This window comes from Thunnus albacares, chromosome 22, assembly GCF_914725855.1.
Source record: "Thunnus albacares chromosome 22, fThuAlb1.1, whole genome shotgun sequence".
NCBI classification, from domain to species: domain Eukaryota; kingdom Metazoa; phylum Chordata; class Actinopteri; order Scombriformes; family Scombridae; genus Thunnus; species Thunnus albacares.
This window is the reverse complement of record NC_058127.1, coordinates 3,991,535-4,007,775: the sequence shown is the minus strand read 5'-3', so window position 1 is coordinate 4,007,775 and position 16,241 is coordinate 3,991,535. Positions and strand designations below refer to the sequence as shown.

At 38.6% G+C, this 16,241-nt stretch overlaps 1 protein-coding gene across 2 annotated transcripts; it reads left to right on the top strand.

The window, feature by feature from the left end:
- The first annotated feature begins 352 nt into the window (after nucleotides 1-352).
- On the top strand, nucleotides 353-8,962 carry LOC122974074 (probable serine/threonine-protein kinase MARK-A). Of its 2 annotated transcripts, none has more exons than XM_044341942.1 (11): nucleotides 353-465; nucleotides 1,893-2,071; nucleotides 2,711-2,905; nucleotides 3,553-3,728; nucleotides 3,829-3,941; nucleotides 4,448-4,587; nucleotides 4,907-4,995; nucleotides 5,321-7,459; nucleotides 7,664-7,757; nucleotides 7,856-8,012; nucleotides 8,641-8,962. In XM_044341942.1, exons 2-11 carry the CDS (start codon nucleotides 1,904-1,906, stop codon nucleotides 8,757-8,759), a joined length of 3,390 nt encoding a protein of 1,129 aa, XP_044197877.1. In that variant the 5' UTR covers nucleotides 353-465; nucleotides 1,893-1,903; the 3' UTR covers nucleotides 8,760-8,962. The 2 variants fall into 2 exon arrangements, with proteins under 2 accessions (XP_044197877.1, XP_044197876.1); XM_044341941.1 differs by having other exon boundaries at nucleotides 3,553-3,737.
- The last annotated feature ends 7,279 nt before the right edge of the window (nucleotides 8,963-16,241 follow it).

Sequence of the window (16,241 nt, the reverse complement as noted above, 5' to 3'; positions counted from 1 at the left end):
ATACTTATGTACTTTTACTGCAATACTTTAACTACATCAAGCTCATAATACTTATGTACTTTTACTGCAATACTTTAACTACATCAAGCTCAGAATACTTATGTACTTTTACTGCAATACTTTAACTACATCAAGCTCAGAATACTTATGTACTTTTACTGCAATACTTTAACTACATCAAGCCCGTAATACTGTGTATGTACTTTTACTGTAGTAGGATTTTTCATGCACGACTTTTACTTGTAATGGAGTATTTTTACATTGCTGTATTTAGTAAAGGATCTGAATACATACATAAGTAAACTGCTTGAATAAAAGTAGGAGCGCGTGGCGGGGGGCGTTACCACGGCAACGTGTCGGGTGACACACAGAGTCAAGTTAACGTCTCCGGTGACCGCGAGACGACACGCACATAATGTTACTCCAGTGTTTACGTCGATAACGGAAGATAAAGGAGCTTGTAAGGTCAGTGTGTTAAAATCTAACTGCTACACGTCAGCAGACATTATCTAACATGTTGTTGTTGTTCTGTATCTCTGTAATATTTCTCTGATATTCAACACTGAGCTGTTTTCTACCTTAAAGTTCTAGTAAAAGTTGAAGTAGTTTATATATGACTGAAGGCTGCGTTATGTTTAACCGCTCCGTGTAGATGTTCTGCTGTTAGAGGGTTGGTATGCTTTTAGTAGGAAGGATAAGTTTACAGTTTTCAAGACTGCCTGAAAACAACAGTCAGATGAACATGTCAGTCCCTCCAGGATAATTGTGGTAAAAACAATCTTGATTTTGCAGCGGAAAATTGTGATACAATTGGCGATGCTTTATCAGCTCTCTTTGCTGTAAAATTGCGGGAATTGGGGAAAATTGCAAGCAAAGGAATATAATGCGATTTCTTTAGAAAAACAACTACCAATGAAAAGTCATATATCATCACTTCCTTTAATAAAAAATCATTCTGCATATAACAGAAACAACTATATTTCAGTGCTAATTTTTAATTGTATTTTCTGAACATGAGAGCTATGGGCTCAAAGTTATATTAAGAAGAAAATACTGTACTTGAGTTCCATTTAAAAGCCTTTATTACATTTTTATTAATAAGTACAATTAATTTTACTTAATAAATTCACTTTTTGTGAACATCAGGTCACTGTGCTTTTTCTCTTTAGAATTTATTTCAGAATAGCTTTTATTTATAACACTGTATGGGATTGTATCTGTGGGCAGATTAGTAAGTGAGGGCCAACAAGAATCACAGCTTAATTTAATACAATACAAAATCATTCATTAATATATAATCTGTGTTGCACCTGGAGACGAGACTTACTTTATTGGTTATCCACACATGATAAACAGTGGCCTGTTTCGTTTATGGTTGTATAAAATCAGGCTACTTAGTGGTGTCTTTGGAAAAAAATCCGTTGAAGTCAGTCTGCCACCTAGTTGTGTTTGAAAAGAACAAATCTGATATCATCAAATCAAATCAGCATAAGTTGTAGAATTAAAACAGTGTTAGAGTTCACACGTTAATAGCTCATTTCTGGTAAGTTTATTAGATGTAATTTCAGTGCAATGCACAGTTTCAATGTCTCTCCTCATCTGTGGACAGTATTGGATGGAAGAAGGTTAAATAAATTGAAATTTACAGGAGATCTACAGTAGATTTGTGAAAAGTTATGTAGCAGTGTTGATGTGAACTATAAAAGTCAAAACTTCAGCTTATATTTTGGGTCCAGATATATTTGCTGGACAATAATTGCTAAATATATTTTGAGTGATACTGTATTAGTGATGTGTTGCTGTAATTTAATCCAAAAAGCAAAACAAGACACAAGAATCAGTGCGTCTCAATTGTTTCAAGCAGATTAGACTCTTCTCTTCTCACCTTTCAGTGTGTAGTCTAATGGAGCGTTATGAGTCTCTGGGTCTGGTCGGGGAAGGCAGTTACGGCACCGTGCTAAAGTGCCGTCATCGAGACTCCGGCCGCCTTGTTGCCATCAAGAAGTTCATGGACTCAGACGATGACAAGACGGTGAAGAAGATCGCCCTGAGGGAGATTAAGCTGCTCAGGGTACCTGTTAATCAATCCATCAGCCAATCAGTCAGTCAGTCAATCAGTCAATGAGTCACTGAAGTCGCCTGAAACCTGAGTGAAGCACAACACAAAAGCAGCCTGTCAATCACAAGACAAACACAACCCAGAACAATCCTGAGTCATTCTCACATTTAGTTTGCAACTTAGAGTAAGAGGAAACATTAGAGCAAGAGAAATCAGCTGCTGAGATCATATTCAAGGAAAACAAACTGAGCAATAAGTTGTGCTGAAATCATTGATTTGTGAGGAGATGGTTGGGGATTTCAGGGATTTTATAGAAATGAGTGTCAGCATGCTGAAACAGGACAAAGATAGTCTGATTTATAAGCACTTGATCCTTGAAAATAAGGCTTTCACCATGCAAAATATATCTGTGTCCTTTTATTGAAGCAGTGATGAACTTGTGTGATTGTGGGCTCTGTGGAACCATCTCTGCTGCCTTTAGTACTAGCTTCAAGGTTCACACATGGCTGTGGCCAATTGGCGTAAACACAAAAATGCTTTTACATGAGGTTAAGGACATAATTTGCTGTTTGTTTTGTGCGGATAAGTAAATAAGAAACCACATCCAACTTTAAATGTACTTATTTCTCCACTCGTTTTCTAACCATCAAGCAATTGCGCCACGATAACCTGGTGAACCTTCTGGAAGTGTGGAAGCGTCGACGCCGTTGGTATTTGGTGTTTGAGTTTGTAGAGCGGACACTTCTTGATGATTTGGAGCAAAACTCGAATGGACTGGACCTGAACACCAGCCGGCAGCACCTGTACCAGATCCTGAGGGCCACCGCCTTCTGCCACCAGCAAAATGTAGGGATGTGTAAATATGCAACAACATGGTCAAAAAAAAAAATTCCATATGTTGAAAAGACCCAATATGAACAATTTAAGTGGGCTACTTGATTACTATAAGCAAATTATTGAAACAGCATTTGTACAGGAATGATTCTGTCCCAAGCTTTTTGATCCATACAAATGGTTGATCACTGTAACCATGATCACTACAAGCGGTTTCCTCTGTATAAAGTAGCATCAAATGGAAATACTCAAGTAAAGGACAAGTACCTCAAAATTGTACTTAAGTACAGTTCTTGAGTAAATGTACTTGGTTACTTTCCATCACTGTTACACTGTGATTTAAAAAGAATAGTTTTAAAACATTTTGGAACAATACCATGGAGTCAGGAGTCTATTAGCTTAGCATAATGACTGAAAGCCATGGGAAACAGCAAGCCTGGCTCTGTCCAAAGTTTCAAAAAAATTCCTACGTAGTTGTAACCAAGTTGTGGTTTTACAGGGAGTTATGTCTTAGAACCATTTCTTTGCACCCTAAGATAAGCTGTATTTGAAAAACACAAAAATTCTTACAGAAATACGATGTTAAAAGAGCTGACAATCTCTAGTATGGCTGGCAAAGGTAGGATTTTTCCTGTATTTTCACTTCTCCTCCCTTGCAGATCATCCACCGTGACATCAAACCAGAGAACATCCTCATCTCTCAGGGGGGTGTGGTCAAGCTGTGTGACTTCGGATTCGCCCGCACCATGGCGTCACCTGCTGAAGGCGGCATCTACACCGACTATGTAGCCACTCGCTGGTACAGGGCCCCTGAACTACTGGTGGGAGACACCAAGTACGGCAAGTAGGTGTTAGTGTGTAGACCTCAGGATGTGTTAGTATAGGTTGTCTGTTGATAAAGATGTTGACAGGTGTGTATTTGTGTGTCTGTGCAGACCAGTAGATGTTTGGGCTGTAGGTTGTTTGTTAATAGAGATGTTAACAGGCCAGCCTCTGTTTCCCGGAGACTCCGACCTCGACCAGATATACCACATCGTCAGGTTCTTTGGTAAGAACATCACACTCACATGTGTCTAGGTGTGGTTTCACAAGTGCAGACACACAAAAAGCCAGAGGGACTTCCAAAAAAATTGTGTGAATGCTATTTCTGGCATTTTAAATATTCATATAAATCTAGAGAATAAAACATTATAAAATTTGTCATGTCATGCTTTCCAAAGTAATGGTAGTCTTTAGTAGAAATCCAGTGTAAATTGCTGTATTTATGATACATTACCCTTTAGAAAATCCTGTTTAGTTTTTGTTGATACTTTATGGTAGATAAATATTCTACATCTTCACAAAAAAGAGCACCATCCTTTACTGCCATATCTAGTTTTTAATTTTTGATTGATGTTCAATTCTAGCATCTTTTTAGGGGAAAATTGGCTGTAAAAAATATAGATTACATGGGAGGTGTTTTGCCCAAAAGCATGCAGAGGATTTTGCAGTATATTTGAACCCTGGATAATGCCTGCAGTCAATCATACTCTATTTTACTGTACTCTATTGTAGGTAACCTGACAGCTCATCACCAGGAGTTATTCTACAGGAATCCTGTATTTTCTGGAGTTAGACTGCCAGAATGTCCCAGCAAAATCCCACTGGAGCACCGCTTCCCTACAATCACACCCACTGCCCTGGACCTAGCACAGGTACACACAAGCATACACACAGAGACTATAAAAAACAAAATATAATGTTTGTGACACTAATATGTTTCTTTGGGTGTGTTTTGAAGCTTCAAATTTGCCACTTTGTCCCTTCTTAAAAGTAGAAAATCCCTATTTAGAGCAGAGTAACTGCAGCTTAAGGCACTTGCATATTGGCATCAAAAACCAGCGTGTGGTCTATGCATGGCGCTACTCCTATTTTACGATATTATGCTGCTTGTCCTGAATGGTGGCACAAGCTGTGGGTTTGTTCAGATGTTTTTCAGGTAGACGGTAATATTATCTGTGTCGTCTCTATAAGGACTGTCTTCAGATGGATCCAGATAGAAGAGCTCAGTGTTCAGAACTGCTAGAACATCCTCTGTTCACACATGACTCTTTCCAAATCAGGTAACTCTGTGTGTTTGCAGTTCAGCAGGCAGTTTTAAAATTTTGTGTGGTTTATTTTTACAAACAAACTTAATTGTATCTCTCAAGTTGTTAAGATTCATCAGGATTTTAGGCAACATTAACTAGTCTCCGAGTAAGGTAGAGTCCTCAGAGTAAGTTGAAATGTATGTTAGCCAGGATTTGCTAATTGGAACTTTTCCAGTATTGAGCAGTAGTGATACCCAAAATCAAACAAAATCAAACCATCAACCTTTTGACAGCTGATTAACCTCCAAAATCAAGTTACTAACTTGCTGCTATCTCTGCTTTCTATGTATCTATGCAGGTTTTTGGATGAGCTGAATGCTAAGATCCAGAAAGACCACAGAGAGAACTCTACCCTGCCCAAAATAACCAAGGCCCCAAGACGAGAAAGGGATGAAGAGGATGAGAGGAACCGGAGAGGCAAAGACAAGAAACAATCGGAAGACCTGAATGAGAAAGCCATGAAGGAAAAGGAGCAGAGAGAGAAGAAGGAAGAGGAAAAGATGGAGAAAACAAAAGGAAAGCAACCTTCAAAGCTGTCTAAAACAATTCGGAACACCTCAGAACCCTTGATGTCCACCAAACAATCCAAAACTTTAGGAGCCAAGGTTATTGATAATGCAACAAAAACAGCTGTGACCATGAAAAGTAAATTGGTAAAAGCCACTGGTGCAGAGTTGAGGAAGGAACTTGAGATTTCAAAATCAACCAAAACCCTAAAATCCAATTCATCAGAGGCTACCAAGAATACAACAGATCTAAAGGACAATAACATAGTGGCAGCTAAACCTAAACATGGGAATGTTACTTCTCCAGAGCCAAGGGAGGGCCATTTGAAAAATATGGATACAAAAGACATAGATTCTAGTTGCTCAAACAAAGCTGTGTCAATTGATTACATGATGATAGTAAAATCAAAACCTTGGAGATCTTCTAACTCAGAGTCAAGTCAAGAGTTTAGGAAGAGTTGGAACAACACAAACACAAAAGTACCCAAAATGTCTAAAAGCTTGACCACTGATGATCCAAATGGGAGTTCATCTCCAAAAGCTTATTTGGAATCATCTGTTGATGGTACGGACACCAATATAACACTAAAAAGTGTGTCAAGCAATGACCATACTGCCCCAACTATGTTTAAGGCACTCAACATGACTTCTACCTCTGAGCATCAGACAGATCGATTGACCATGGACACAGAGCAAAGAAAGGCCTCTGACTGCCCAAAGGCGTTGTCCTCAAACCCCAAGCCAACTAAGACTACCTCGAATTCTGGCACAAAAATGTCCAAAAACAACACGTCTTCCTCCAATAGCCTTTCAAAGACTCTGAACACGGATCTCTTAACGCAGTTGTCCACAGTTCATATGGAGACACTAACAAAAGGAACCTCAAATGCAAAGTTCTCCAAAACTAGCTCAACTTCAACTGCTAAACCTACAAATAACAGCACATGTGTATCTAACAAACCTTTGAACCTTCCAACGGACAGGGAACATACAGAAGTATCGGATGCAACCAAAAATCAGCAGGATAGTTGTAATACTCCAAACAAGAACATCAAGAAGGACGGATGCTTGAAGATGAGCCCAGCAACCAAAACACCTGAATATCAATTTCGGATATCCCATGCTGCAGGCAGATATTACAAGCAGGATCCTGAATCTTCTGAGCCCTCCAGCATCCATCAGCAGAGCACTTCCAAATCTAAGATCATCACAGAATCCAGAACAACCTCAACCTCCACACTGAATGAAATCCCTAAAACCAACACATCAGTAGGGTCTACTATTCCGAAAACATTAAAAGTCTCAGATAAAGAGAACAGAGAGGATTTAGCGCTTTCCTTGTCCATCAGTACAACAACTAAGTCTTCAATTAATCACGCCTCAAAGGTTTCTAGAAGTTCAAGTAACGAGCAAAAGAATAATAGCAGTGAAGCTGAACCCAACATGAAATTCCTGAAACCCCCTCACTCCAAATCTTTGGTCAGGGAACCTAAAACAAAGCTTGGGACTTTTAGCATTCACACTAGGTCAGTTACAATGACCCCAAAGACTCTGAAAACGACATTTCCTGCAGAGGCAAGCAAGAAAAGTGTCAATCCAGAAAGGAATGACACAACAAATATATCCACCATTGCAGATACAACTTCAATCACGTCCACAGCGACGTTAGACCACAGACCTTCAACTAGAAGCTCTGTCTTTCACTCAAACATGGACAGTGCAGACATTCATGAGTTTGATTTCAGTGAAAGCACCGTACTTCCTCCCTCTCCACCTCCTCCTCCTCCACCTCCCTCCTCCACTCCTCTCCTCCTCCCTCCATCCTCCAACCCCCTCATCCCTTCCATCTCTGCCATCGGCACCAAAAGCCCCACCGCCAGCGATCAGCTCAGTCTGGGCTCAACACTTCAACCTGGAACTCACAGCCTTAGGTACTAGAGTGACACACCAATTCTGATCTGACAAGAGATTCATTTAGATTCAGGTTGAAGCAGTATGTCACCTTGGTCTCAAGTCAAGTTTCTGCTCTTCAGCGCCATAATCCCAATGGATCTATTGCAAACCTTGTTTCTGTTGATCAACTGGTGTCTAATTTGATATATGGTAGAATGCATTTGTGTGTGTGTGTTTTACAGGAGTGTAGACAAGCCAAGGCATCATGGTGGTATTTATAGTAGACTGACCCAACAGTCTCAGTCCAACCATGTTACAGGATCACTCACTGCACAGGTAACATGCTGTATCCATTATTCCTCACAAGCCACTTTTCACTCGTATACAACAAAAATGGACAAGTTACCATTGTGTATCTCTCTGTCTCCCCTCAGGCTTCGTCAGAGAGGAGTGTGACCTCTGAGCGATCCTTCCTGTCTGACCGCTGTAACCTTGGTAACAGCGGCAGTGTTGCGGCGCCCAAAAGGAAATCGGACATTCATTTCCCTGATCTGAGGAGCTCAGTGTTGCCAGACCTTAGAGGAAGAGAGGGTATGCAAACTGCACACAAGTCTTTACATAGTACCAACAATTCAGCAAGGCAACACATCAACCCCCATTATTGATGATGGCCCTGTCTTTGTCTTAATTGTTAATACTTACCCTTTTGGCTAACTAGGGTTCAAAAATAGCTACCTAGGTGAAATTCTTTAAAATTGAATCAGTGTTGTCTGACACTTCATGACACGGGGAAAAAGAAACTAAGAGATGTTTTAGCACCCCCATTCAGATAAATCAAAGACAAGTATAATTTCTTCAGTTGTTTTCAAATTCCAGTCAGGCATTTAAAATATGATTTGTCACACATGAAAAATGTCCTCATTTTGTTGTGCAACTTAAACATCAAACTAAACTTTCCCTTATTCCAAAATATGCATAAGAGCACCACTATTTAATGCGATACTTATCCAATTGCATGAAATGAACATGCTAATACGCTAAATACTAACTGCATTAACAACAAACACTGAGAAATTCCAGGAACATGTGTTACAGGTGATGAATTGAAGGACTTGTGTCTATGTACTCCCTATATACACATTATTTAATTATACTTACAACAGTTGAGCTAACTGTTGAGATACTAATTTAAGTAATAATTGCTCTAATGTTTTCCCAGGTAAATACGGCAAATGTGTTACCAAGGATCAGAGAAAAGACAAACATCCAGTTTCCTCCATTCCTCCATCAGAACAACAGCAGCATGAACGCAACAGTACTGACACAAACAAATCCTAATAAAAGTCATTCATTCATTTAGCATTAGCAGTGGCTAAATATAGCTAATGTTTATGTAGCACTTAGCAAAAAGCCAAAGCATATGTATGTATGTTCTAGTTACACCTGGTTATTTGTCAAATATTAGACCAAATATTGATTTAAATACAACAATGCAACAATTATATTATTGTATTTTATAATATTTTTGAACAAGAGGCACACAAAAGAGTTATGTTATTTTTATTGAAGAGGTAACATTTTTCAGGTTTGTTTTTGTTTAACTTTTTAAAACAGCAGATAAGTCATTTATATGTAAATACTTTTTCAAATAATTCTTACACAATCAGAACATTAATGCAATTGTTTTACTTGTGTATTGTAAAGAATAAATAAGGCTTGTAAAAAGGAAGATTGCTTGCGTCAGTTTTGATTTATGACAGCAGTTAAATTAACAGCTCTAAACTAACATATATGAATATTCTTCTTTTTGAGATTACTAAAGGAATGTACATGAATGTATGTTTTAAAGGGAAGTCCATACATTAGCTCATAATGTCACAGCAGCGATGCAGGTAGATACAACATTTATCATCTTATTTGGCTGTTAAACTAACTTTAATGGTAACCAAGGGATGCTACTAAATTGTCATGAAGAAACATTCACAAAACTGTAACTTATATCAAACCTTTTCCAACTACCGTACAATGATAAAATCAGAATTTAAAAATACCAAGATCATCAAAACATCAAGATTCGTCACTCGAATCCTCTGAAGAAAACGATCCTATTTTCCATCTGTTCCCATACGTCCTCCCTGCTCTCTTCAGCAGCGTTGCCCCTAACTCGTCGCTGTGTGACGTCGAACTGTCCCCTCCAAGAGGCAGCCCTCCTATTGGCTTAGAGATAAAACTGTTCAACCCTGGGAGAGAACCAGCTGCATGTCTTCTGCTATTGACCAGGAGATAGTACAGGATGTTGGCAGCAGGGTTGTTGAGGGTGTTTGTGATTGGTCCTCCCGGGACGGGCAGCTTCCTGATTGGTGTTCCAGTGTTTTTGGTTTCTGGCTTCCTTGGTGGCGATTGGACGACTGGCTTTTTGGTTGTGACCACAACCTGCTGAAAAATCAGAGATTAGAGATAAGATGAGGCAGCTCTCAAACACAAAAGCATTTCATGCTTTACGTGTGAAACAAGCAAGACAGACATTAGAGCAACACTTAAAAAACACAATGAAGAAAATAAAATCAGTTAAAATAGCGGAACAACATTTTTAGAAAGACACTTTTGTGCTTTTTTTCTGAGAGTGAGAATCAATCCCATGTCAGGATGTGGTTAGCCTAGTTTAGCATACAGACTGCAGTGAAAACAGCTAGCCTGGAACTATCCAAAGTTTTTTTACAAAGCATCTTAACACCCATAACACATATCTCCATTATTTGATCAAGCAGAGGTGTAAAAAATCAATTTGTGGTTTTAGTATGAGTTAGCTTCTCTAACTATTTCTTAAATTGTGACTTTGGGCAACTTCACAAAGTCTTTTTGCTCCAAATAGCTCCAACACGTGACTCCACTTAAAATCACAATTTTGATATTTCTGTTTTCTGTTGATGTACAGATTAAACAACTGAGATAAAACATGTTAGTTAGTGAACTTTAGAGGTGTCGGTAGACTTTTTTTTTTTTTTGCTTTGGACACATCCAGGATAGCTGTTTCCACTTGCTTCCAGTCTTTATGCTAAGCTAAGCTAACCACACCCTGACTTCTGCTCCAATACTCAAGACGACCGTGGTATCCATCTTCTCGTCTAAGTTTTTGAGAAAAAGCAAATACGTTTATTTCCTGAAAGGTTGAACTATCCCTTTATAGTAGTATAAAATAAGACATAAAAGGACATAAAATAATAAGCATAAATGTTACAGTGCAGTAAAGGTGCGTCAAATTTAATGAAGAAAATATATATAATTACAGTACAGGAAATTAATGAATCACAGGGACAGAAAAACTGCAGCTGACCCATCACCAAGGACAAAAACAAGTTTTATTTCATGTTATGTACAGATACCTTCCTGGTGATGGGTGAGGTTGTGGTTGTTGTGGTGATGGTGGTGGTAGTGATGGGGTCGGGTGTGGCAGAGAAAATCTTGCAGATGTCATCCACAGCAGAACCATCAACTTCTGGAAGATCAAAGTCCGATGGAGAGGGGCGGGATCGAGCTGAGAGAGGAAAGTTAGAGGTAACATTTAACATCTGGTATCCGTCAGTCTTCTTTTATTAATATAAAGTAACAGAAGAGGCTGAGATCTCATGATTAAAGCACAAAACAGTTTGACACTGAAACAATAGATGACATGACAACTGAGAATTAAACAAATAAATCAAATCAAACATTTCAAGTCGATGCGAGTTACAAGACATCAGGAGCTGGTTGCAACGGCTGTTTGTACATTAGCCTTGTTATAATATAAGTGTTTACTAAGTGGAGATTTTCTAATCACTAAATTTAAACAGGTGTCACCACAGAATCTAGTTCTTATGTACAGTAGAGATTAGATGTTACTTAATAGATGTTACTGCCAGGTGGAACATTAGCTTGCTAATATATGTCCCTGTTTAGAGTGAAGAGTAAAAGAGATGCTGTGGAATACGTATCTATTTATGCAAAAGGCTGTTTAATAATGATGTAAACATGTAAAACATTTCACAAAAATAACACAAAATCCCTTAAATTACAAAACTTTACACCAAAAATGTTTTGCTAAATGACCTAATAATGTTGGCTAGGTTAGCATAATCACATATTCATTCTAAACTAACTCTGAAACACACATTTGTCCATGTAAGCAGATGTAAACAAAGTCATACCTACATTTACAAAGCATTGCTGTTTAAGTTGAAAATATTATTTGCCATCCTAAAACTGTTTTTTTTGGAGGTATTTTCTGGGGATAATGATACCAAAGAGTCATTGGACAGGGCTACAGATAATCCATAACAACCAATTTACAAATGACTGAAGATGTTACTAGCTAAGACAGTCATAACCTGATTTAATAAGTCACTAGTGTGAAACTAGCTAGTAGTAACTAATAACTTAGGAACGACTTTACACACAAACTAATGGATTTACGAATAGCTAGGACAACCTATTCCAGGTGTGTTGGTGCTCATAAGGAGCACGATAGAGTTTCAGACCTCCATGTGGAGGTCCATGGCATGTTGTTTTCCCAAAAGAACTAATCAATTAGTCCATCTTAAGAAAAGTATCCATAACATTTTTGATCATATCTTAAATCATGAAATAAAATTCCTCAAATGTGAAGAATTGGATCCTGGTCATTTGTGATTTGGCATAACCTTTGACATTTTATAGTCATTATTGATATATTTATTGATAATGAAACCAGTGTAGCCCTAGCATGTTGATGGATTCATTCTTACAGACCACAGCTGCTTTTCAAAAAAAGTTTGTATCCTTAATTTATATTTTCCTCTCTTTTACTTGTTTTGTTTACACTAGACAGTAAACCTTTAACTTTAGGTCAACAGGTGCTGTAGCCTTTATGTGCATGTGCATCGAGGTGTCTGTGCTGCCATCCGATCTGTCAGTCTGTGTTGCATATTTAATGATAAGAGGTCTGAGGTGTGTTTTTCTTTTGTCTTTGTCTTTTGTGCACTGCCAAGCCGCCCTGACAAGATGCTAAAAAAAACCTTACATATTTTTTTGCGTTTTTTTCCTGCTATAGTAAACAAATCACATCTGGTTATGAAGCATTTTTGTGGAAATATTTTAACACAGTTTGATTTGAAATGAGAAAAAAACATATTCAAATTTGTTGTGAGTTTTTCAGATTTAGATGAGTATTTTTGTACTTACTGCGAGTCAAGTCGATGCTCTGAACTCTGAGGAGGAAGAGGAGGAAAGAAACAAACAGAGCTGTCAACCTGCAGGACATGACTACTGATGGAAAGAAAAATTAGAGAAGACCAAAGCAAGGAGACAGAGTACAATAAGAAAAAAGACAGAGAGAGAAGAGAGCAGGAATCAAGGACGACAGACTCTAGAATGAGCAAAAAATACTGGAGATGAGCAAGGTGATGGAAGATAAATGGGGAGGGAAAGTGTGAAGAGGAGGGAGGGGAAAAGATGTATAATGTCTAGACTGTGAGCAGATCTGACGGTGTTTGTGGTTCTGAGTTGCAACAGAATAAAACCAAGTTAATCCTCTGCTTCTTTAAACCTTATTCATCCAGGGAAGGTTTACGAAGCAACATCAACAGTGTCAACAACGCCCTGCTTCACAGAAACACAAAACACTAATAGCCAAGCCTGCATGTGTTCTTTGTGTCTTCTTTGTTTGGCAAACCACGCTATAAAAGATCTTTATTCATTGAAAAATACAATTAATTTCAGAACTCCTGTACAGTGCTTGCAGGTAAAAGTAGTCAGAACCAAGATTAATGTGAAAGACATGAGATCATGTTGACAGCAGTTGTTATGGAGAGAGAGTCACAGTCACTCCTTCCGCCTGGACTTTCCCTGTTTTGTTTTGGGTTTTTTTATCCTTACTAACATCTTACATAACAGCTTGTATAATTTTATTCCAGCAGAGATTAGTGACACATTAAACCTCTACTATCTCAAGAGGAGTGAAGGATCCTTTCTACATCAAAGTAGAGAAACCACCTCTCAACAGAGGAGGAGGTCTACGAAACCACTTATCGTCCCCCCACAGTGCTGTCATCCCTTCCCAGGAGATTTAACAGCCATTCATATTTGGCCTCATGAAGCTGTTTATACTTTGTTTTAAAATGTATTTCGGTGATCTGAACACAAGTGGACAGCTGAGACACATCGCCGTTCACACCTGGTCTATCATGCGTCTCCAAGGTGTCCAGCTGACCACTTGTGTTCAGTTTTTTGTTACTGCCCACATCACCTCACTTAGAAGGTCAAAGGCCCCCATGCACAGTTATTTCGTCAGTCTGTCTGACTTGTTTTGCATGGGCTAACTAAGAAAACAACAATGGTTCAAGAACTAAAACACATGTACAGGCTATTCCAACTGTTGAGATTGGCAGGACAAAGTCATTTGGCGTTGGTGCGCTGTCACCAAAAGCAACCACTACGTCCTGCATTGATGATGTATTTTCCTGTTACGTCCTTGTCGGGGACACATCAGGACACATTAGCGTTTACACTACAAAAGATACGTGGTCAAATGCGGCCCAGACCACCTCGGCACATGGTTTGAGCGATCAGATCGCAATGTGTCTTGGTGGTCATTTACACTTATATTTAGCACTGTCCACTTGTGATCCGATCACACAAGACGCATTTTAAAACCAAGTGTAAACAGGGTCCAAGTGACAACTCCAACCACTCTTAACATCTGTTGTTAAAACAGCCTGGAGCACCAATGAACCAAGTGGTGTCAATGACCTTGATAATGACCCCACAGAGGTTAAATACCTGTGACTCTCCGAGGCGAAACGTCTTCAAGTATTTATGACTAAGTCCAGTTGCCCTTGATTCAACCCTCCTTGGATTAAACCCTTCTGTTGGCTCATATCATGTTAATAAACTTAATCAACTTATTGTTGCAGTTCAATTCGTCTAGGATTCAGTCTGGTCTTCAGATATCTACCTGCCAACATCATGAGATTAACAAATGTGACTTTTTTTGCCTTTATTGGATAGTGGGCAGTGAAGGAAACAAGGGCCTGGCTGGACTGAAACTAGGGACGTTGCAGTTATGTGGCAGCACAGTAACCCTTCAGCTACCAGGGTGCTCCCAAATGTGACATTTTCAACCCCAGCCAAGCAGATGAATAGCAAAAGAACATACAAAAAAACCTTTAAATAATCTTTAAATTACAGAAAATTAACATATTTGGATAAACGATTCATTTGTTTCAGTCATTTTTCAAGCAAAACTGCCAAATATTTTCTGGTTCCAGCTTCTCACATGTGACAAATTGCTGTTTTTCTTTGTCATATTTGACAATGAATTGAATATCTGAAGGTTTAGGACTGTTAGACAAAACAAGCAAACTGCAGACACCACAAATATGTGAATGCAGTTTTTTCACTAGTTTTTTGCATTTCATGAACAATTAATCAAGAGAATACTCTGCAGATTAATCAATAATAAAAATGATTGTCAGTTTCAGCCCTACTCTCAACTGCTTTTTCCTCTTTTTCTCAACTTTAAAATTTCCTTTTTTATTTAGTGTCTTATTTTGCCTTCATGTTTTCACACCATATGTAAAGAAAGTAAGTTGTATCTTTGTTTCTCTTGAGTCTTGTCTCATGTTTTTCAGTTTGAGCTTGTTTGAAGAAGTTCAACATCACATTTGTGTTTGGACTTGTGTTAAAAAGCCTTTAGAGAGATAAAGCTGCTTTATTGTCTCAGTTGATGTGTCAATGCCTTGCTCAGGGGCACATTGAACAGTTTAAAACTGTTACTCATTCACTTCCCACACAAAGATTTCCCCGTCACGCACCAACACAAGGTGTGTGTCTACCTGTACACTTCCAGCCATTACTGGTATTAGTTAACTGGAAGAAGAGATTTCATAACATCACACACACTCATGCTGTGAGGGTTTATAGTCACGGTTGCTATGGAAACAAGTGTCTGCTTACATACACACACCTCCTGTACAGTCAACCGTAGCGCTCTAATCTTGTGTGTAGGTGTGTGTGTGTATAGGTGAATGTTTATTCATGATCCTCTCCCATTATCTTGTCATAAACAAAAGACAGGTTGGTTTTGTAGCCAAGCTGGCAGCACAGACTGAAATATCTCAACATCTGTTGGAAGAATTTCCACAAAATTTGGCACATATGTCCACTGTGTCCAGAGGATCATCTTAATGACTTTGGTGATCCTCTGACTTCTCCTCTAGTGCCACCATGAGGTTCAGGTTTATGTTTTTCAGTGAAATGTCTTCACAACAGCCTCACAGAGCCAGTAGCATGGCTTTAGACTCTTAGTCGTGTTTTTCATCTCTGTTTTTAACTTTTTCTACTCTGCTGGAATCATCATTTCAAACTGAAGCTGAGCGACAAGTTTTGGTCTGTTTTAAAATTTAATCAACGACTCAAAGTTTGCAAAAATACCAAATATGTTGAGCTGAAAAAGCAAAAATATCATGTTTAGCAAAATAATATGAAACTCAGAGTCTGGTTACTATTGTTTTCCAGAGCTTTCATCAACATTTCATGGACTTCACCAGTGGATGAAGTTTGTTCAGTGGTCACATGACTGCAGACGGCGCTTCGATCATGTATAACTGCCAGGAGGCAAAACCCTGCAGCTGATAAAGACACCGAGATGTGGTTGAAAGGTCAGGAAAAAAGCTTCTGCGTGGACCTTGAGTTAAAATGATTTTGTCAAAGTCTTTCAAGGGTCACAAATCAACTTTCAGGCTCAAATAATTCTTGTGTCTTGTGTCATTTCTGTTTGTTTCCAGTAAAAAAAATAATCTCAAACAT